This window comes from Pseudonaja textilis, chromosome 1 (genome assembly GCF_049901715.1).
Source record: "Pseudonaja textilis isolate UNSWEBS1 chromosome 1, rPseTex1.2, whole genome shotgun sequence".
NCBI classification, from domain to species: Eukaryota; Metazoa; Chordata; class Lepidosauria; order Squamata; family Elapidae; genus Pseudonaja; species Pseudonaja textilis.
This window is the reverse complement of record NC_141990.1, coordinates 77513902-77536698: the sequence shown is the minus strand read 5'-3', so window position 1 is coordinate 77536698 and position 22797 is coordinate 77513902. Positions and strand designations below refer to the sequence as shown.

Sequence of the window (22797 nt, the reverse complement as noted above, 5' to 3'; positions counted from 1 at the left end):
GCTCTCTCACCACTGCTGTTCATTCTGGTGATGGACACAATTACACACGACCTGTACACGCCCGCCCCATGGACGCTGCTCACGCCGATGATGTGTTCCTGGCTAACCTGTGCAAGGCTGAACTCGAGCACCTAGTTCAACAGTGGCACGACCGCCTCGAGCAGTTCGGGCTCCGGCTGAACCTAAAGAAGTCCGAATACCTGACCACTGACAATGAAATGACAGGCTCCATCCACGTGAACGGGCAGGAGCTACCGTGCGCCTCCACCTTCAAGTACCTGGGAACTATTCTTGGGAAGAAGGCCTATTACAAACTGAGGTGGCAGCCAGGATCAACGCAGCGTGGGGCAAATGGAAGTCCGTCACGGGCGTCCTCTGTGACAAGAAGATGCCGATGCGCCTGAAGGCGAAAAGCTATAACTCTGTGGTGCACCCGTGGCCATTTACGGCGCAGAGTGCTGGCGGCGACCAAAGAAGTTGAAAGCAGACTCCAGATAATGGAGATGCGAATGCTCCGATGGTCGGTAGGCCTCACCCTACTCGATCGCGTCAGGGACGAAGAAGTGCGTGAGACGGTTCAACGTCGTGCCCATCCCCACGGTCATGAGGCAGTCCTGGCTACGATGGTTCGGCCACGTGAGCCGCGCCAAGGAAGAATCTATCATCAAATCTGCAATGAAGGTGACTGTCGGAGGAGCAAGACCGCGTGGTAGACCTAAGCAACGCTGGATGGACACGATCAAGGCCGATCTAGAGATCGCGAAGGCAGACCCGACATACGTGGTAGACAGAGAGGTGTGGAAGCAGTACTTAAGGACATTAGCGGACCTCGCCCGAGCGCGAGACAAACGCTGAAGAAAAAGAAGATTATCGAGAAGGAATCCCAACTCAGTTGTCGAGCACTTGTTTTGTATGCATGAGGTCTCAGTTTCAATCCCTGATATTACCCATTAGAAGAATCACGTGATATGAATGAATGAGAAAGAGTATAAGAAAAAATAAGCCTCGATATTTCATCCTCTAGAATTCTAGCTGGGAGGAAGGGGAAGGCTTGAAATAAGCTAAAGAATATTTCTCTTTAAAACTGTTGTGGTCCGCCAGCGGCTAGCGGAGCTGGCAGCAGAGTCACACAGTAAGGAGGTTGGGGAGGAATATGGGCCAGTCCTGGAACTTGAGGAAGGCTTAGATGAGGGCTCTGCGTCAGAGGCAGAGATGGGGCCAGGGTAGGCTGGCAGTTATCAGCTGCTTTCAGAGTCAGATAGCAGTGAGGCCGGGGAGCAGCTGGAGACGGTTTGCACACTGCGCATGCGCAGAGCTGCCAAAAGAAAAGAACAATTACGAATTAAGGGTTGACGTGGGAGTAAGGCCACAGATGAACGGTGAATAGTCCCTCCCATAGGGATTAAAAGAAGAGCAAAAGGGGAGGTGGCTTTTTCAGGAAACCATTTGTTTGTTCGTTCATTGCAGCAGTGTGAAAATCTGTCTGCATCGCAGAGACTCTCTGCCAAGCCTTTCTTTGTCAGCACTGTGTTTGAAAATATTTACTTGGCATCTCTCCAGGCTAGATAAGGTCTGTACTCCTAATTAGACCTTTGAAAGACTGTTTGCCAGGTCTTTGGCTGAATGTAAATGCAAGAAATTCATCTTTGATTAATAAAAGGTTTTGCTGGGACAAAACTATGACTATCATTAAGTGTTGTACCTTATGATTGTTGACAAATGTATCTTTTCTTTTATGTGTATACATAAAAGAAATATTTGCACCAAGACAAATTCCTTGTGTGTCCAACCACACTTGGCCAATGAAGAATTCTATTCTATTCTATTCTATTCTATTCTATTCTATTCTATTCTATTCTATTCTATTCTATTCTATTCTATTCTATTCTAGGTAATAGGCTGTGTGATGACCTTCTGGGTCTTGTGCTGTAATCTCCTGGGTTATTGGCTGTGTTGTAACATCCTGAAGTTTTGTGATATAACCTCCTGAATTCTGTGATGTGATATCCTGAGCAGGTGGCTATGATGTAACGTTCCGGGTTTTGGTTTGGCTCCGAGTTTGAGGTCTGGCTATGTGTTCATGGTGTGTGTTAGTTTGCTTGGTTTGGGGGTTGGGTGTGTGGCTGCTGGTGATGCAGTCATGGTCTGGTTTCTGGACGGTGGTTGCCTTTCATCTATGGGATAGTTTTGGGTTTGAGTCTGGTGAGGGAGATTGGTGGTAGTGACATGTGTTGTTTTGGGTCCAGTGTTGGTTTTCATGGGTGGGACTCGTTTGTTGATAAGGGCTAGTTTCCATATGTCTGGTAGGTGGGAGGTATCCTCCCGTTTATTCATGTTATGGGGGTGTTTCTCTATTTCGATGTCACAACAATAGAACCCAGAAGGTCATCACACAGCCCATTACCCAGGTTGTTACAACACAGGAGGCTGATAGACACACAGCCAGCACCTCAGCCACACAGGTTCTTACAAAAAAGCCAACCAATCTGCAAACATCAACTCCCATCAACCAATCAAGAAATAACAACCCAGTCAACCAGTCCGCTTACAACAGAGTCAGCACACCACACCTCCCCACCGGTATTTATAGAGAGACGGCAGCTCCGATCACGCTTTGCTTTTTTCTGCTGTGACTTTCAGCCTTTGAAATATTGTGCCACTCAAAGTGAGGTCTGCCCCTCCACCGCTAGGCCTTCCAAAAGGGCCTGGAAACCTGGTTCTGCCAACTGGCTTGGGGGCCTACCACTCTGAATTTGTTTAGGAGATTAGGAGATCTCCACCTCACCCCGTTTATGTATTCGTCCCATTTATCCAATTTTGTTAATTTGTAACATTCTCATTTTTAATGCTCTATTTTTTTAACGTTCTCATTGTTTTGTATTATTGTTTGAAAATGTAAGCCACCCAGTGGTCACTTGACAGTGAGATGGAGGGATTTATTAATAAATATAATAAATAAATAAAACCGTGTGGAAGAACTAATCAGAAGAGGGAAGGATCAGAGAGGATGGAGAACAACCCATCCCAAGTGAAGATGCAATACTGTCTTTAGAAGCCAAGCCTCCAAGGTTGACAAGGTCCTCTTCTAGATGGAAGACCAGGAGTTGGGTTTTATTAATGGTAGCAAATAAGTGCTGGCGACCTCCTGGTTCTACCGGCCAAGCGCCAATCAGAGCAAGAGGGATTCCTCAGCGAGAGTTCCGAAGCAATCACAGCGCATCTTCGCATGGTGGCTCTATAATTCATTGTCCAATCATTGTGAGAAAAGTACAGGCAAGGGAGGAGCCTCAGGGATTACGTAAAAAACAAACAAAGCAACGGCTGCAAATAAGTCAACAGATAGGCAAGCAAGCAGGGATCTATTTTTTTTTTGTATCGTTTCTTCTGCCATAGTCGCATTCACCCTTTTTCTTTTAATCACAAGCCTTCTAGAGATACTTAGGTGGGGTGGGCGGTGAATGAATTTGATAAATAAATGAACCAAGGGGGGAAACTTCCACCCAACGTTGACCTGGAGCTTAAGAGTGACGAAGTCCACATTCCGACACCCGCTCTGGCTAATAATTTCCCGTGTGTTTCAAAATGTTCTCCTAATGAACGTTATTCTGAAGACAAATAAAGAGAGTGAAGAAACGAAGATGCCAAGCCGACTCCCACCTTGTGGAGGACAGATGAAAGGAGGAATGTCAATGTAGCGTGGAGGGGTAAGAAAATACGTTAGAATGACTTAGCCTGCTATTTTGCACACCACAGCTCAAATGAAGGCTTGTTAAACTCCATTGGACTTGCGGTGCCCATTTCCAATCTGTTACCTGAACTGTTATCTAAGGAGTTAACAAGCCCTGTATCCTCCCGCCCTCGCAGTTCTCCACCCCTTCTTGCAGTACAATTCCAAGCTCGCCTACCACAATCCTACCTCGGTTCATTTTCTTACCTTTCTGCCACAGGCAGAAAAAAGTACAGGGTTTCCTCTGTGGTAATGGAGTCAGGGAGAGATGCGTTGAGCCATGTTTCACAGAAAAATGTAATGTCGAATTTAGCCGTATTTAGTAAGAGGAGAAATTCAGGTATTTTATTTACAAGGCTTCTTGAATTGAGTAGCTTGCATTTAAGGCCAGTTGTGGTTAGAATAGAGGTAGTTAGGGGCGTGCGTGCCTAGTTTTGAGTGATGTTGGATTGGATGCTACAATCATTGCAAATACATGGTAGTTGCCAAACAAACAATGTTTGATCACATGACTGTGGGGATTCTGCAACAGTCATAAATCTGAAAACTGGCCATGTCACTTTTTTCTGTGCCATTGTAACTTTGAATAATCATTAAGGAATGGTTATAAGCCTAGGATAGGAGTGTCACACTCAATTTCATTGAGCACCACATCAGAGTTGTGTTTGACCTTGAAGGGCCAGAATGGGCATGACCAAGATAGACGTGGCTGCATGACGTCACTCATGTTGGGGGAGCGCCTTGGCAGCCCGAGCACTCTGCCACCAAAAATGGGCTTCCAAGCTCTGTTTTTGGCTGGGATGGCTTCCTACAACCCTCTGCCAGTGAAAACAGAGCTCGGGGGGCCATGCATAGCCCTCATGAGCTCCATTTTTGGCTGGAGTAGCCTCATGTGGCAGAGCAAATTGCTACGGCTAAGCTGTTTTACTCACCAGCACTGACAGTAAGTTTTCAAGCTTAAAATTTCCCGTTGTTACTTTTTCCATTTTTATTTTATTATTTTAAAAAAATGAGGTGGCCCAATCAGAGTCAATACTATATATAAGACAGAGAGACAGATACTGTGTGTAAGACAGAGAAAGGTTGAGCTTTCTGCACTGCACTGGCATTCCTGTGGGGGTATATGATGCCCTGAGCTCTCATTACCCAAAGAAACATCTGCAAAAAAATAACCAAGAGCAGTAAAGAATCCACAATTTAACCCTGAGCTACAAATATTGTCTTCTATTGGTACTAGCATTCCCGTTTCACCCTCAAAGGCAAACTGCAAAAACACACAGACAAAAAATGGAAACAACAAAGATGCTGCAACTGAAGCAGACTCGTTTTCACTGCTTCTGCTTGCCATAGTTGGATCAGGGAGGCAAAAAGGAAAATCACTTTTTCTACCTAGTTCTGATGTATGAAATGCCATTAATAAAATGATTACAAACCTACAATTATAAAAATACATCATTTGGTTGTCTCCATATCAAGCTAAGCCCAACTATACAAACACTTATCAGGCAAACCGTTTTGTATATTTCACAAGAAAGTTCTTACTCATGGGCATTTATAATTAATTCTGATTACCATAAGGTGAACATGTTGAACCCTATTATATAGTAGCTCAAATTATATCTCCTCTGTTTTGTTGACAAAACAGGCCTTAAATAAACAAAAGCCTTCAAACTTAAAGTCCCAATTTGCAGTATATAACCTGATTCTGATGTATAAAGACATCACGAGTCTATATCACTGCTAGAAACAATTGCCATACATCAGGTCAAGGATGAATTCCTAGTCATGTCATCAAACATACAGTTCAGAAAGGTTAGTAAATCAGCAGCCTTTTTGAAGTGAATGTCAGCAAAATGTTGGAAAAATCACTTTGTTTTCCAATGAAGGGGGATTCAGATTCTTCTTGTTCAAATAATCGTATCTTAAATAAGTTACTATGCTGACATCCAAAGAGGCACAATATTCAGAATATTCCAAAGTACATTTAGGACAGTTGCTAAAACAAAGATTTACGTAATATATTGACCAAGCTTTATAAGCCAGTTAATCACAGTTCTTCAACGTTACTCAAACCACTTCTGCAGTACTGTCCAACAGATCCCCCAATTAAGGGTTAGTAATATTGAAGAAAGTTACCAATACAATTACACTGTGTGCACAATTATTAGGCAAGTTGTATTTTGGAGGATTAATTTTATTGTTGAACAACTATAGTGCTCTGAGTCAATCGAAAATGTTAATTAACCTCAAGCCTGAATATTGAAGAAAGTAAAAGTGAGATTTTGGCTTTCTTAGGAGAATATATGTGCACAATTATTGGGCAACCATGAGTGCACAGAATTATTATGGAAATAAATGAAAAAAATCAAAATTTGCCCATCTCACCCGTTTATTTGCATGTTAAAGTAAGAATAAACAGCTCAAAATGTACAAATAAGCATTTCTGACATTTTAAAAAAATCAGTTTCTTGATCTGTTGACAATCAACTTTTTGTGCAGCAACAACCACAGCCTCCTAGACACTTCACAGAGGTGGACTCTTTTCCTTCACTGTAAATATCCCATTTAAGAAGGGCCCACAGGTTCTCAATAGGGTTTAGATCAGGTGAGGAAGGAGGCCATGTTAAGGCCTTTACTGGCTAGCCACACAGTGGTGTATTTCAATGCATTGTCCTGCATAAAATAATGGCTTTGAAAGATGTAGACTTTTCCTGTACCACTGCTTGAAGAAAGTCTCTTCTAAAAACTGGCAATAGGTTTGGGAGTTGATTTTTGAGTCCATCTTCAACCCGAAAATGTCTAACTAGCTCATCTTTAATAATACCAGCCCATACCAGTACCCCATCTCTAAGTTGTTGGCTTCTGAGCCGAAGTGCAGCTTTGTACCTGTTACTGATCCAGCTACGGGCTCATCCATCTGGTCCATAGAGTCACTCTCAAGTCATCAGTCCATAAAACCTTTAAAAAAGCTGTCTTCAGATATTTCTTGGTCCAGTCTTGCCGTTTCAACTTATGTATCTTGTTCAGTGGTGGTCAAGTTTAAGCCTTCCTTACCTTGGCCATTTTTAAAAGGGCTTTTAAAAATAGGGGAAAATAAATGGGATTGGCATGTTTAAAGAGGAATACCCTTGCATGTTTCTAGAAAACAATGCTATAGTCTTGTACTGTTCTCAGGTAGCAATCTGTTATTGCATCTAGAATATAAAAATCTGGACAATCATTAGTTGACAGTGAAAAAAAATTCAGGAAACAAAATTTCATCACTGCTAATTAGTGATTGTCTAGATTTTTGTGTTTTACATCTGCCTAACCCTACTTTATAAGATCTTTAATTTAGATCAATAGGATTTGGGGTATTTCTGTATTGACCACGCTGAAAGTATACTGGAACCCCTAATTTTATAAAATGGAATTATTTGGACTTTCTGCTGTCAGAAGTCATAATGTGAATCACATAGTATACTGCAAGGGGCTTCTTGCATGTAGAATTATTTAAAAAAAACAATCTTTGCTGTACCCCAACTGGTGTCACAGGCTTCTCCAGAAAAACAGAAACTTGAACAACAGGGCTGCTTTGTTTACACAATTTCACAGTTGAGAAAGTCCAGAAATATTTCACAAGAAGAGTTCTCCACTCGTTTACTCGTTGTAGAATACCTTATGCCACCAGACTTGAAATTCTAGACCTAGAAAAACCTTGAATTACGCCGTCTTCGGTCTGATCTAAGTATGGTATATAAAATCATACATTGCAATGTCCTACCTGTCAATGAATACTTCAGCTTCAACCATAACAACACAAGAGCACACAACAGATACAAACTCAAGGTTAACTGCACCAAATTTGATTGCAGGAAATACGACTTCAGCAACAGAGTGGTCAATGTCTGGAATACTCTACCTGACTCTGTGGTTTCTTCCCCAAAGCCCAAAAACTTTAACCTTAGACTGTCTACTATTGACCTCACCTCACCCCTCACCCCTTTCCTAAGAGGTCTGTAGGGGGCGTACAAAAAACGCACCGACGTGCCTACCATCCCTGTCCTATTGTTTCTTTTATTTTTTTAATATGTACCCATTTCATGTATTCATAACTATGTATATACATATACATATACATATACATATACATATACATATACATATACATATACATATACATATACATATACATATACATATACATATATATATATATATATATATATATATATATATATATATATATATATATACTACCTATTATCTTGTAAGCAATTGACAAATCAAATAAATAAAGTAAAAATAAATAAATAAAATAAAATAAATAAACATCAACGCCGAAAGCGTTTGGATGAAGCGGCCTGCCTTCTCTCTCGCCAGTCTCTCCGACTGAACCGTCTCCCGTCAGGCACGACCCAGCTTCTGTCACGTGACGACGAGCGCCCTTTCAATCTAAGCCCTGCCAGACAAAGGTAAGGGGTGGGCGGGGTCCGGGGCAACCAATGAGAACTAGGGTGCGCATCGCTGCCTGACTCTAAGGGAGGCGCGAGGCAGTTTGCACCGGCAGAAAGCGCGTCTGTGGCACCCACAACTTCGAAGCATCATGGATTGCGGGGACGAGGCCGTCGTTTTCGTTGCTGCTGCAAGGACCCCGGTCGGTAAGTCGAAGCTATCCCTGGGGCCATTTCCTGCCTCGGTCTCGGATTGCTCTGAAAGGGGCGTTTTCATGGAGTGGCATATCCCGCTTGCTCCCAACCGTGAATGGTCCATTCATTCTGAAGCCTGGGGGGAAATTTTGCCTTCGCCCGTTTTTTTTTCTTGTTATGCTGGTTGGTATGGGAGGAAATCCTGTACTTTTTTCTGCCCGTGGCAGAAAGGTAAGAAAATGAACCGAGGTAGGATTGTGGTAGGCGAGCTTGGAATTGTAGAAGGGGTGGAGAACTGCGAGGGCGGGAGGATACAGGGCTTGTTAACTCCTTAGATTAAGAATTATTTAGGTAACAGATTGGAAATGGGCACCGCAAGTCCGATGGAGTTTAACAAGCCTTCATTTGAGCTGTGGTGTGCAAAATAGCAGGCTAAGTCGTTCTTCTAACGTATTTTCTTACCCCCTCCACGCTACACCGACATTCCTCCTTCCATCTGCCCTCCACAAGGTGGGAGTCGGCTTGGCATCTTCGCTCTCTTTATTTGTCTGCAGAATCATTACGTTCATTAGGAGAACAGTTTGAAACCCACGGGAAATTATTAGCCAGAGCGGGTGTCGGAATGTGGACTTCAGTCACTCTTAAGCTCCAGGTCAACGTTGGGTGGAAGTTTCCCCCCTTGGTTCGTTTATTTATCAAATTCATTCACCGCCCACCCCACCTAAGTGTCTCTAGATGGCTTGCGATTAAAAGAAAAAGGGTGAATGCGACTATGGCAGAAGAAACGATACACAAAAAAAAATAGATCCCTGCTTGCTTGCCTATCTGGTTGGCTTATTTGCAGCCGTTGCTTTGTTTGTTTTTTTGCGTAATCCCTGAGGCTCCTCCCTTGCCTGAACTTTTCTCGCAATGATTGGACAATGAGTTATAGAGCCACAGCGCGAAGATGCGCTGTGATTGCTTCACGACTCCCGCTGAGGAATCCCTCTTGCTCTGATTGGCGCTTGGCCGGTAGAACCAGGAGGGTCTGATCGCTTGTTTCCTGCCATGAATAAAACCCGTCTGCCGGTCTTCTATCCAGAAGAGGACCTCGTGAGCCTTGGAGGCTTGGCTTCCAAAAACAGTGCTGCATCTTTGCATGGGGATGGGTTTTTCTCCATCCTCTCTGATCCTTCCCTCTTTCGATTAAGTTCCTCCACACGGTTTTATTTTATTATACTTGCAGTACACATAATTAATTATACATAACTCTGGCAGACCAAGAAACTGCTATCATATTTGAAGAATGAGTTCTCAAAGTGTTTGACAGGACTTCAGACCAGATAATAAAACAAAATAGCAGACTTAATGAACAAAATAGATATAACAAGTCCCAAGTATACCCATAAAATACTATATTTGCTTATTTTCTTAGAGTTGTAATCTTTATGTGTTACCTAGAATGCTTAAAAGAGGAATAGAATGAAAGGAAAGAGGGAATAGAGTAGAATTAAAATACACCTATTTCTTATTTTTATATTTTATCTAGGATCCTTCAATGGTGCCTTGTCAACCCTGCATGCCCATGAATTGGCTTCAGTAGTCATTAAAGAATTGTTGGAGAGGACAAAAATTGATCCTAAAGAAATCTCTGAAGTTATACTTGGACAAGTATTGGCTGCAGGTATGAACTTGATAAAGCATTTGTCCAGGATTTTGATCTGATCCCATTTATGGCCTTTTTTACATTTTGGTAATGCGGAACTACACACAGAAAGAGAATTAATTATAGTTCTTTAGTTTTACTTATTGGAAATTTGTACTTTCTTTCTTCCCATATGTTCAAAGTCAATCTCCCAAACTAGCAATTTGTGTAACAATGTCTAATGTTCCTGGAAATAGCAGATGGAACAACTTTGACATTTCCTTCATATTCTTGCATTGATTCTTCTTCTGCAGTTCCCATTACTTGTTGCAACAGAAGGGCTTCCAAGCATGCGTGCATAAATCAGACAAGAGTGAAGGGTGACAAATAAGGACAGGAATGTAATGAAGAAGTCATGGTGCTTTCTTTTCCCACAATTGTGGGTGTAGTTAAATCGCCACGTGGCAGTCTGTTCTAACTGCCTGTATTGTTGCCCATACTTTTACTACTTCATATCCCTTTGGGTCTTTTCCTCTTTTAGTTTAACCTTCTCCAGTTTTATGACCTGCATATGTGCTTTTCTGTGAGAGTCAGTATGATGTAATGATTAAAGGTATTGCGCTAAGAGTGAGGAGATCAACCTGACCTAGAAACTATTGATCCTATGAATGCAGACCAGCCTTAGAACAAATGTTCACATTTTGCCAGAGGTTAAAAGTGAAAAACAAAACCATACACTACCTTCATCTGCCACAATAGAATTGAAATATAGTCCAAAGACAATGAAGGTCAACCTAAGAAAACTGAAAATAAAAATAATTTGAAAAATTAAGACATGGGCATTGAAATGAAGACCGAAGCATTCATTTTTACAAAGCAGCACCTGGAAACAAGGTAGGTCAATTTGAAACAAACTGGTTATGAGTAATTTACAGGCAAATAACATGGCCACCTGTCTGTATGTCACTAGGAAGTGAGGTAGGAGAATGAGCTTAAAACAATTTAATATAGTGGTTCCTGTGTGTTTATTTCTGTAGGTGCTGGCCAGAATCCTGCTCGACAAGCCAGTGTCGGGGCAGGGATTCCATATGCGATACCAGCTTGGAGTTGTCAAATGATATGTGGATCAGGCCTGAAAGCCATCTGTCTCGGGGCTCAGGCTATTATGACAGGAGATTCCAGTATTGTTGTGGCTGGTGGTATGGAAAACATGAGCAAGGTAAGGCTGCTTGATATTCATAGAGGTTAAAGCTTGCTGCTCCTAAGACGCTTTTGCTGAAAAAGCATGGAAGGATGATTTCCATGGGAGAATTGCATTAAAGAGTACACAAGCTGTACATTGAGCTTTTATGAAGAGCAACTTCTTTCTCACCAGCAACCATAATAGCTTGGGCTTCAGTGGGCTGAGGCTTGACATAACTCCAATCCCATTATTCTATAATTGTACCCTGTCCAGCCCAATTTGCGATGCTTATTGGCACACAAGTTTAAGCACAGTTATTAAAGCATTGTTTGATAAACAGGACATGACTCGATGCCAAAATAAATCATATATGAACACCACTAATATCTAAAACTTTGAGTGATAGAATTGAGTGGCTCCATACAACACTAGGAGATTGAGTAATTATGCTTTCCTAGATTACTTCCTGATTCATGCAAAGCACAAAACTAAATCTGGAATAAATCAGGAGTTTTTTGCATTAAGATATAATGAGATGTTTTTGTGGGTTTATAAAGGTTCTTGAAGTTTTAAAAAAACACAGCCATGTCATTTCTTCAGAAGAATTAGCACTTTGTGCTAAATACATTGCTTAGCACTTTATGCTCAGCCAAAAGCAAATAAGAACTTGGCTTTGGGTTAGCCGCTATTCATGCCAGAACGCCCCCCAAATCCCATAGGGCAGGAGTAACATAATTTTACAGGAAAAGCAGGTTATTGCTAAACATTGAAGGGAAACTAAATTGAAATAGTCCCAAGTAGACATTTCAGGGGGAAAGGAGAATTGTGCAGCTGTGGTTTAAATACCCTGGATAACTAATATGTTGTTTGTTAAGATCTTTCTGTTTTAAAGTAACCTGACTTATTTCAACCATAGTTTATCATGAATTGAACTTACCCACTCCTTTGAATTTCTCGTATATAAGAGTATAAGCAGTAGGAAAAGTAGTTTGGCCAGACAGAAAGATAGCTAGAAATAATCTGTTTATTGTAGGTGTCTGAGTGTACATAAGGTTAGGGTTGGTTTTATTTTTTTATCATTATATGTGTATTCACAGGGAGGCAGGGAAAGAACTTTTTTCAGGTGTGTGTATTTCTTTCAGGTGGATATGCCTCTAGTCTTAAAGAAATATTCTTTAGCTTATTTCAAGCCTTCACCTTCCTTCTGGTTAGAATCTAGGGGGAAGCAATATGGAAACTTATTTTTTCTTACATTCTCTCATTCATACATACCATGTGATTCTGCTAATGGGAAATATCAGGGATCAAAGTTGAGAACTGATGTATACAAAGCATGTGCTCTGCAACTGAGTTGGAATACCTCCTCTATATTAGATTTATTTATGGCCGATGAACAGAAGGATCATACAGTGAGAATTGGTGCCCCCAAAGTTATTTCCATCCACTTCTAAAGAAAGTTGCTTTCAATGTCCTAAATGCGTTAAAATATTTTTTTCCCAGGCTCCTCATGTCATTCATCTGCGTAGTGGGGTGAAAATGGGGGAAACCTCTTTGCAAGACACTATTATTGTAGATGGCTTGACAGATGCTTTCCACTGTTATCACATGGGTATTACAGGTAAGCCACGTGAAAATAGCATTTACAAGGAGATTGGATGAAAGTGTGTCACGGTTTTATTTCATAGAAAAACCAAGAGTGGACAGAAAGCAAGAATTATAAGGATGGGAGGAAGAATGCTGAGCTTGCCAGCTGTAATTAAAAGAATCCCTGTACCCAAACGCTGCAAAAGCATGGAAATACCTACATAAGAGCTGTGGTGGCGCAGTGCTGCAGGCTACTTTTGCTGACTGCCAGCTGCTAACAGTTCAGCAGTTCGATCCTGACCACCTCAAAGTTGACTCAGCCTTCCATCCTTTTGAGGTCGGTAAAATGAGGACTCAGATTGTTGGGGGCAATATGCTGACTCTGTAAACCGTTTAGAGCGAGTTGTAAAACACTATGAAGTGGTATATATAAATCTTAATTACAATTGCTATTACAACTGCTATGTCCATGCATGTATGATCTAGGAAAAAAAGTAAAGATAAAGAACCCCTATTTAGGGTCACATTCCCCAAGCAAAGAGCCTCTCCCAGGTCGTCATTGCACGCTGAAAGTGAGATTGGCACAGTGGTTGGGATGTTGCACTAGATGCAGAAGGCCAAGTTTTAATCTATAATCTACCAGGAAAATTCATTGGACTTGAGGCCAGTCTCTCTGTCAGTTCAACCTACCAAAATAGGGGGAAGGAGTGCTGTATACAATATCTTGAGCTCTTGCCAAAAGGTGTGATATAAATAATAAAATAGTAATAAATAGTAATAAATAATAAATACAGTTTATTCCAGTGGTTCCCAAACTTTTTTGGTCCACTGCCCCCTTGGTGCTACAAACTCATCCTCGGTGCCCCCCACCCAGAGGTGGGATTCAAATTTCTGTGGATGTGGCCTAATTTGAGGGTGTGGTTTGCTGGTCACATGACTGGGTGGCCGTGGCCAGGTGACTGGCAAACCAAATACAAGTGGTCCTCACTTAATGACCGGTTGTTTAGCAAGTGTTCTAATTTATGATTGACCTCCTCAGAGCTACTTGACCAGTTTTTGGAGTTTTGACATCTTTAGATCAGGGGTCTAAATCCCACCCCTGCCTGCGTGTGTGTGAGAGAGGGAGAGAGAGAGGTTGGATTAGATCTATTTCTCTCTCTCTCCCACCAACGCCAGAAAGCCGCTGTCAGTCAAAATTCATATTAGTGGTCTCCGGGATTTAAAATTACGCATTTGGTGGTTCCTGAGGTCCAAAAGTTTGGTGACCCCTGATCCAAAGGGATGAGCCTGAGAGAGGGAGAAAGAGAGAGAAAAGGAAGAGAGGAAGAAAAGAAAGAGAAAAGGGAAAGAAAGAAAAAGGGAAAGAAAAAAAATAAAGGAGGGAGGGAGGAGAAAGATAATGAGATATCTATTCTAGTCCAATCACCTGCTCCAGCAGGGTTAGAAGGGAGTGTGTGTGTGTGTGTGTTCTCGTAATTTACCAGTACGTTTTGGTTTTGCCTTCTTCAGAATTGGCACTGTAATACATTGGGGAAGAGTAATTTTTAGGGTGGAGATCTGGTCCAATGGATCCTGTTTAAAGCCTCAACAAAATGTGAGAGCTTCCTGATAGTCTTGACCATGTTTCGTCCATAAAACCTTTAACAGAAGTCAGAGAGGTTTCAATGTTCTGGCAAAGATGTTTCAAGGTGGAAAAGGGCCTCAGTCTAAGCTAGGCCTCATTCAAGCCGATGCATCAGGTCTCTCTCTTTCTCTCTCTCTCTCCCTCCCTCCTTCCCTCCCTCCCTCTCAGACTGGCTTTGCTCTACTTTCCTGATGTGCCTGCGGGGCAGATGCTTCGAACATGGATGGATGGAGGGAGGGAGGGAGGAAGGGATGGATGGAGGGAGAGAGAGAGACAGACAGGTAGGAAGGCAGGCAGGCAAACAGACAGACTTTTTGGATGGGTGGGTGGATGGATGGATGGATGGATGGACAGACAGAATGCGACAGCACTTTGGGAAAGTGGTGTCAGCGGCTTTTCCCAACGTGCTGCCGCATTTGAGGCACTAGTTCTGGAGCATTACTACAGTCAGTGGGTGAACCTGTAGGGCCGACGTCTCGAACGCCCACCTGCCGCCTCTTAGCTTCCCCAAGGAGGCCAGCACGGGGGCTAAGAGGTGGCAGGGGGGCGTTCGAGGCGCCGGCTGACCCTGCAGGTTCACCCATTGACTAGCACTACTCCGGAGCCAGTGCCTCCAATGCGGAAGCAGTGGCACGTTATATGCCACCACGGCCGCGTTTGATGCGCCACCCCCTGCCGCCTCTAAGCACCCTTCTGCTGGTCCCCTTGGGGTTACTAAGAGGTGGCAGGGGGGCGTTCGAGGTGCTGGCCCTGCAGGTTTGCCCATTGACTAGCACCGCTCCGGAGCCGGCACCTCCAGTGCGGAAGCGGTGGCACGTACATGCCGCCACGGCCGTGTTCGACACACCGCCCCCTGCTGCCTCTTAGTGCCCTTCTGCTGGCCCCCTTGGGGATGCTAAGAAGTGGCAGGGGGGCGTTCGAGGCACCAGCCCTGCAGGTTCACCCATTGACTGTAGCACCGCTCCGGAGTCGGCCCCTCAATGGGTGAACCTGCAGGGCCGGCTGGTGCCTTGAACGCCCTCCTTCCGCCTCTTAGCGCCCCTCTGCCAGCCTCCTTGGGGACACTAAGAGGTGACAGGGGGACGGTGCATTGAACGCTGCCGCGGCGGCACATAACGTGCCACCGCTTCTGCATTGGAGGCGCCGGCTCCGGAGCGGTGCTACAGTCAATGGGTGAACCTGCAGGACTGGCGCTTTGAATGCCACCCTGCCGCCTCTTAGCATCCCCAAGAGGGCCAGCAGAGGGGCGCTAAGAGGCAGCAGGGGGTGGTGTGTCGAACACGGCCGTGGCGGCCTGTACGTGCCACCGCTTCCGCATTGGAGGTGCCAGCTCCGGAGCGGTGCTAGTCAATGGGTGAACCTGCAGGGCCAGAGCCTCGAATGCCCCCCTGCCGCCTCTTAACACCTCCCTGCCAGCTCCCTTGCCTCTTAGCGCCCCCCTAAGGCATCCCACCGCCCTCCAGGGGGTGGTACCACCCACTTTGGGAACCACTGGTTTATTCTATCAGTATAATTGCATTGATTGCATACTTTTACTTATATTTAATGTATATTATATATAGCATGTAATAAACGCTGTGTTATAAATAATCCTCAAAGGTATCCTCCACTTTTCAGTCATTCACACCTCTTGCTCAGTTGATTTTTCAATAGCTTCTTCTCTCCTAATCAGCTAATCAAGTAGGATCAACCTCACAGGACTTCAGAATTACATTTCTTTGCCTGTAGTCATTTATTCAATGGAAGTAAATTTCCAGCAAAGCTCAATTCAAAACTGGTGCGAATGTGGAACATTACATGCTGAAAATGATGCGTTCTCTTATCAGTGTTAGAATAATCAATGTAATGTAATAAGTATATAGTAACTAAGTTGTGATTCATTGTGATTAGAGTATCTACTGCATTTTTTAATTGTTTCAGCTGAAAATGTGGCCAAACAATGGAAGGTTACTCGAAAAGAACAAGACCAACAGGCTGTAATGTCTCAGAACAAGGCTGAAAATGCCCAGAAGGGAGGATATTTTGATAAAGAGATTGTACCTGTTGTTGTACCTTCTAGAAGAGGTCAGTGAACAATTTGACATACTGGACAAGGAGCTGGGATAACTATAATGATTCATCTTTGTGATCATTGTTATTTGCTTCAATTCCTCCTCCCTCATGTGTTAAAATAATTGGTGTATTGGGAAGGGCGAGAGACTTACTACCCTCAGGTATAATTACTTAGTCTTTACTGCTAGATGAAGATAAAATTGTGAATGTAACCATTTTGTGCTGCCAATTATAAACATCTAGACTTTGAAAAGAAGTATAATTACAGGTCTGGAAAGAATATCATCTATCATTCACTCCTGCCACAATGTCAGTTTTGAACTGGTTCATAAATTGAACCAAAGATTCTTCCTGTTTCAGTAACAATGGTTTTTTAAAATAATTATTAATTTAATAGTAATTTAAAAAATAATCCCACTGAATTTTAAAATTTCTTGTGAGTTAATTGCAAGACATACTGAATCAATTTTTTGAACCTTCTTATGACTTTAATCAGCTAAACAACACAGATTGGGTTCATGCTGTACTTTTCCACATTACTAGAAGTGATCAACTGAATTCATATATTAACCCACAGAGCTCTACATTGGGATTTAAATACAGCATGAGTCCAATCTGTGTTGTTTAGTTGATGTTAGTTGATAAACTGTATGGCTTAATATATGAACTCAGTTTATCACTCCTAGGCTAGAACACACATAATTAAGGAGTGTAGGAAATTGCAGTCTCTGAAAAGGTAACTAATAAGACATTGTCATACAAAGGAAAAAATAAATATAATGTTACCATTTTTAATAACGAAGCATATGGTACATAGCTTGTGAACTGGACATTAGAGTTCCAGGATAAAATGCTACTGCAGATGACCCCTCTACAACACTCAGTTGAAGGGCAGTGCATTTTTTAAAAATAAAACTTAAAGTTTCAACAAAGAATTAAATGTAAGAAAGAGAAAAATAAAGAAGTAGTAGAAAAGAAAAAGTCAAGAGAACAAGGTTAGGAGGGCAGAAAAGGATATATGTCTGTGTGTGTGTGTGTGTGTGTATAAACTTTCCACTTTCTTTGATAGAGGTACAAATGTGACATACTGTAACTTTTTACTCCTAGACTAAAAGTAACACACAGTATTTCTCTAATCATAAAATAGTTCTGATCGTCAAATGCCAAAATCAAAGTTTCATTTGTCTTGGATTCAAGAAAAAATGTCCAAAAGTGGTTTCCAAGTAGAAACAAAGATACATAAGAATCCTTTCTTTGATCAAAGTGTTTTGTCATCTCCATTTCATCATCAGTTCTTCCGTTGCCAGTTTCTGTATGTCCTTCCATCTCTGTGGCATAAAAACAGAACCTTGTATCCATCAAGAAAAATCTCTGATTTCAATTGTGCATTCCAAGAATTCTCTGAATCAAGCTACGTATCTGATCCTAGTATTTCTTAGACTTTTTACATTTCTACCAAAGATAATAAAAATGGTACCGGCTGATTACATTTCCAACATATACATATCCTTATGTATCTTTACAGTTTATCAGATGTTAAATACCATTGGTAAGGGGAGTGCATATCTTTGTTGGAAAAAAAAAACATGAGAAGTGGAATTACTAATTCCACCTTTCCTTTTCTGCACCAAATATAAAATGGCTGCTGTTGAAATACTTGTTTTTGACAGGCCCCACAGAAGTTAAAGCTGATGAACATCCTCGCCATGGGTCCAACCTAGAAACTGTGGCAAAGTTGAAACCTTGCTTCATAACCGATGGGACAGGCACCGTGACTGCAGCAAATGCCTCAGGTTGTTTTGTTGAGCAATTTAAAGATAAGCCATAAAATTGTATCTGTTCCAGTTTTAGCAATCTGATTTTATTAAGGATGAGGAATATTTCTGCCATTTTTCTGATTCTGTTGATAACAGTTTGGATTTAGTGAAAGAAACATGAATTATTGGAGTGTGATGTTGTGTGAGTATGGTCTTGGACGAAGAATTCAAAGGACCAGGTAGAAAGGACATGAAACTAAAGAAATACATACAAAAAAGCATTCAGAATTATACCTAATGCTAAGTCCACCTCCCTCAAAATGGCAAAAAAAAAGAAGAAACCATGCTATTGATTATTAACTACAACTGCAAAAGTTTGGATTCTGGTACTAAAGGCACATAAAAAACCCTGAGTTATTAATGTAATGGAGCCTGCCCATTCTATCCATACCTCGAGGATTCATGGTACCTTGAATGAGATGTACTCCCTGCTTTCGCCCATGCATTTGCTAGTTTAATGAGTGGACGAATGCAGAGTTCGTTAAGTGCACATGAGGTATCTCAAGGTGGGGAAGGCCTTGGGAGCGGGGTGGCTGGGATGGAATAGGCCCCAAAGGCCTCCCCAACCCTCATGCTTCCCACTCCGTGTTGTGCCGGACTCATTTACCTTGCAAAGATCTGCCTCCTCTGCTACGGTTTCTCCTGGGCGTGAAAAGTGTTTGCTGCACCTGTCTCCTACTCCTCCCCTCCTCCCTCAACTCCTTTCCACTACCAGATAGAGACCTGTTGGAGGCTGGAGGCTTCATCTGTGTGCAAATGGGGCTTTTGAAAAAAAGAGTCCCTCTGTGAAGTTTCCAGTGCCAGTCAAGTCTCCATCTCTGCGAAAAGTGTCCCGGTGGTGGAGGAAAGGAATTAGTGGGGGTGGGATGGGGGGACAGGAGACAGGCACGACAAACATTTTTCATGAGGAAAATGAAAATTACTGGGGTTCGTGATCTAGTGAGAGTTCGGGTACCTGGTCTTTGCAAGATAAGGTGAATGTTGTAGACCTCTGCAGTCGTTCGTAAGGGCGAATAACTGCCGCAGTGCTGCAACATTCGTAGTTTTGGGACTTGCTCATAAACACTAGGGGGCACCTATGTCGTAACTTCAAACAGGCGCTAAATGAACACTTGTAACTCGGGGATTAGCTGTATGTACTCTTCAATTAAAAAACTTTCCATTTTTTAAAAAGCCTCTATATAATCTAACCTAAAAAGTTAAGAGTCGTTTCAGAGGTAAAACCATGTTAGTTTAAGGGAGAAGATCTGAGATCTTTTCCAGGAGAAATTTTCTTTTTTCTTATGCCTCATCCTGGCCAAATTGAAAACATTTCACTGGAAATTACTGCTTTATGATGGAAATATCCATGAAAATAAAGCTGGGCAAAACAGATGTATCTGGAGAAGTATCAAACTTTATTAGAAACTTTAAAGCTAAGTTTAGTTGTTTTTCTCTTCAGGTATAAATGATGGTGCCGCTGCTGTCATTCTTATGAAAAAATCAGAAGCAGTTAAACGAAATCTCATTCCTTTGGCATGGATCGTGTCTTCAGCTCAAGTTGGTATTGAGCCTTCAGTTATGGGAATAGCACCCATCACAGCAATAAAAAAAGCTGTAAGTAGGGAACAGGGTCCATTACATTGAATTAATGTGTTAATTCTGAAAAATCAAACTGTTTGTAAGCATAGTATATTTATATCATAATATGCATAGCCCGTCCCAATCCTGTTGAATTATGGTAGCTTTGCTAATAAATGTTTCATTTACTTATTTTTCGCACTATAAGATACACCTCTCCAAAAATGGGTGGAAATGTCTTGTGCGTCTTTATAGACCAAATATTGCAGCAGGGGTGGGGGTTGATGCATCACTGCTGGGGAACGCTGGAGCTTTCGCTGCTGAGCAGCTTATTGGCGGTTGGATTGGCCTCCTGGAATACCACGGATCAGCTGTTCTAGGTGGTGGGGATCTCTGCTGCCTATTGCCTCCCGTTCAGCGAATGGGCTATGGTGATGAGTGGCAAATGGACAGCGACAATCAGCTGCTCGGCAGTAAAAGCTGCAGCGTTCCCTGGCGGCACCAGCTGCTCAGCTCAATTGATCGGTGGTGGGCGCAGCCACGTGCTGGGGCTGTGATAATGTGATAAAGCTGACTGCTGTTTGCTGCAAGGATGCTAGCCAGATAAATACCAGATGGATGCTGGGAGGCAGAGGCAGGTTTTTTTTTTCTTGTTTTCCTCCTCTAAAGGTAATGTGCTTCTTATAGTCCAGAGCGTCTTATAGTGCGAAAAATACGGTAATTCTCCATGTTAGTGAATTTTTCTAGATATTTTTTTCTGGATATTAAATGTGTTTGTGTATGCATGTGTTTGTGTGTGCACGTGCACATATACTTTTGTGGAAAGAAAACAAGTGCGTTGGTCATTAGTGAAGATTGAACTCCCAAGAGTTAATTGAATTGTCCATTTTTATCATAGCTATAGCAAGTAAGTCCAGCATAAGTGGAAACTTTGGACTTGTATGGATTTGTGGTCCTACTCCTTATTCGAGTTTAAATTCTAGATTAGTTTATTTCAGCACCACATCTTACATACTGATTTGAGCATCAAATTGTTTGTTAGACCACCGTATTTGTAACCAGAACCTCTAAGTATTACAAATTTGGGGGAGGGAAATAGAACAGAACTCAGGTTTTCTAATAGAATTCAGCTATGATTTTTAACCATGTTAATTGGATGAGCTTGTTGGATTGTTTGCAGGTGGAAAAAGCTGGTTGGACATTGGATCAAGTGGATCTGTATGAAATTAATGAAGCTTTTGCTGCCGTAGGTGTCGCAATAACAAAAGAACTAAAACTGAAGCCAGAAAAGGTATGTTTAATATTGCTATAAAAAAATACTACCCCAAATACTGCAGATGTTTATTTATAACCTTGAGTGCATATACTGGTCCAGATGAACAGGGCACTGAAATATTTTGTTTCATGCAATCATGCAATATTTGCTAGATGGGATGGGAAAGGTAACATTCAAAATAGCTTGTCATTTGAAATAAATTACAGGATCAATTTGGGAAAATTTGACAAACTATATATAGATGGAGGATTCCTTTTAATACAAATTGGTATTTTGGTGATTAAAAGCTTATCTTTCTCTGTGCTGTAATCCAGAACCTCTGAGAATCTTATGTTCACTTTTTAAAAATCTGCTTGTTAAATGTAAAAGACATATTAAATATTTTATTGGCCAAGATGATTAGACAAATTAGTTTGGACATACAAAGAATTATTTAGATTAGATTGGACACACAAGGAATTATTTAGATTAGATTGGCCACACAAGGAATTGTTGAACATCGGATATAATTTGTTACTCAGTGATGCTAGTATTCAAATAAAAAAATTCTTTTGGAAACAAAGCTTATTTTGAGCTGTATACTTCTAGTAGTACTTCAAGGAACATATCTAGGCATTGCAATCCAAAAGGGACATTAAAAAAATTAAAGCAAGTTCAGAGGACAAAGTTCTATGTGAAGGAATTGGATATATTTAGGCTGTAGATTGAAGGGGGTGTATAAGAACCTTGCCTAAAGGGCTGTCATACAAAGGATTGGATTTATGTCCCATTTCTCTAGCGGGTGGAATCTTAAATCAGGTTATAATTGCTGGTTAAAATTCAGGCTGGATATTGGAGTGATTTTTTTTTGACAGAAAGAGCTGTTAACCAATAATTTTACATCATGAAATATTTCTTGGGGGCTTTCTGATGGTCCATTTACTTCAACTGCCTTAGCTAATTCTGCAATTGAAGACCAGTATTGCACTGCAGAGATATATACTGTGCAAGTTACAATCACCATTTTATGGTAGTTCCAATACATTTTGTAGAACATACACAGCAGAACGTTCCTTCCACAAATTTGGTGGCTGGGTATAAAAATTGAATAGGCAAATAGCAGGTGTTCATTTTAAAAAATGCTAAGGAAATTTGAAGGTATGTTTGAAGTAGAAATAGGCAAATATGTTGTGTAATTAATGCCTCAGAGACAAACTTTCCTCTGATTTCAGCATGAAAAGTGTCTTGCCCACTTCACTATAAAATCTATTGTCTGAGGTTTCCAACCCTTGCTCTAAATATTAAGTTCCAACATAGGAAAGGAAAACTTCTACATTTGATTTAACATTTATTTATTTATTTTGGCAGGTTAACATTGAAGGTGGGGCTGTTGCTCTTGGCCACCCTCTTGGAGCCTCTGGTTGTCGAATCCTAGTTACACTTCTGCACTCGCTAGAACGAACAGGTGGAAAACGAGGAGTTGCAGCTTTATGTATAGGAGGAGGAATGGGCATAGCTATGTGTGTAGAAAGATAAAGGAAACTTTTCTTTGATTTTATAACAATTTGTAACATGACTCATCTTTATTAATAAGTAATAAATAGTATTAGCCAATACCTATATATTGATACTAGGCCAGATCTAAGCATCCTGCTGTCAGTTTAAATATGTAGAACTTTCTTCAACAATCTACTTGGTTTCTTCTCACCTCAGATTTCTAATGAAGACAAGGGATGCACTGAA

At 41.6% G+C, this 22797-nt stretch overlaps 1 protein-coding gene and 1 long non-coding RNA gene across 3 annotated transcripts; one reads left to right on the top strand and one right to left on the bottom strand.

Annotated features, from left to right (window-relative positions):
- Positions 1-951: 951 nt before the first annotated feature.
- On the bottom strand, positions 952-8145 carry LOC148127689 (uncharacterized). Its single transcript, XR_015744638.1, has 3 exons — positions 7967-8145; positions 6614-6801; positions 952-1315 (listed from the first exon to the last, which is right to left on the bottom strand). It is a non-coding gene; the product is annotated as an uncharacterized LOC148127689 (long non-coding RNA).
- A 126-nt stretch (positions 8146-8271) lies between these two features.
- Positions 8272-22676, top strand: ACAT2 (acetyl-CoA acetyltransferase 2). 2 transcript variants are annotated; one of them, XM_026705081.2, is made up of 9 exons: positions 8272-8367; positions 9884-10018; positions 11017-11198; positions 12663-12780; positions 16291-16434; positions 18093-18215; positions 19681-19835; positions 20980-21090; positions 22423-22676. In XM_026705081.2, exons 1-9 carry the CDS (start codon positions 8313-8315, stop codon positions 22588-22590), a joined length of 1191 nt encoding a protein of 396 aa, XP_026560866.1. In that variant the 5' UTR covers positions 8272-8312; the 3' UTR covers positions 22591-22676. The 2 variants fall into 2 exon arrangements, with proteins under 2 accessions (XP_026560866.1, XP_087794920.1); XM_087938794.1 differs by having other exon boundaries at positions 8272-8586.
- The last annotated feature ends 121 nt before the right edge of the window (positions 22677-22797 follow it).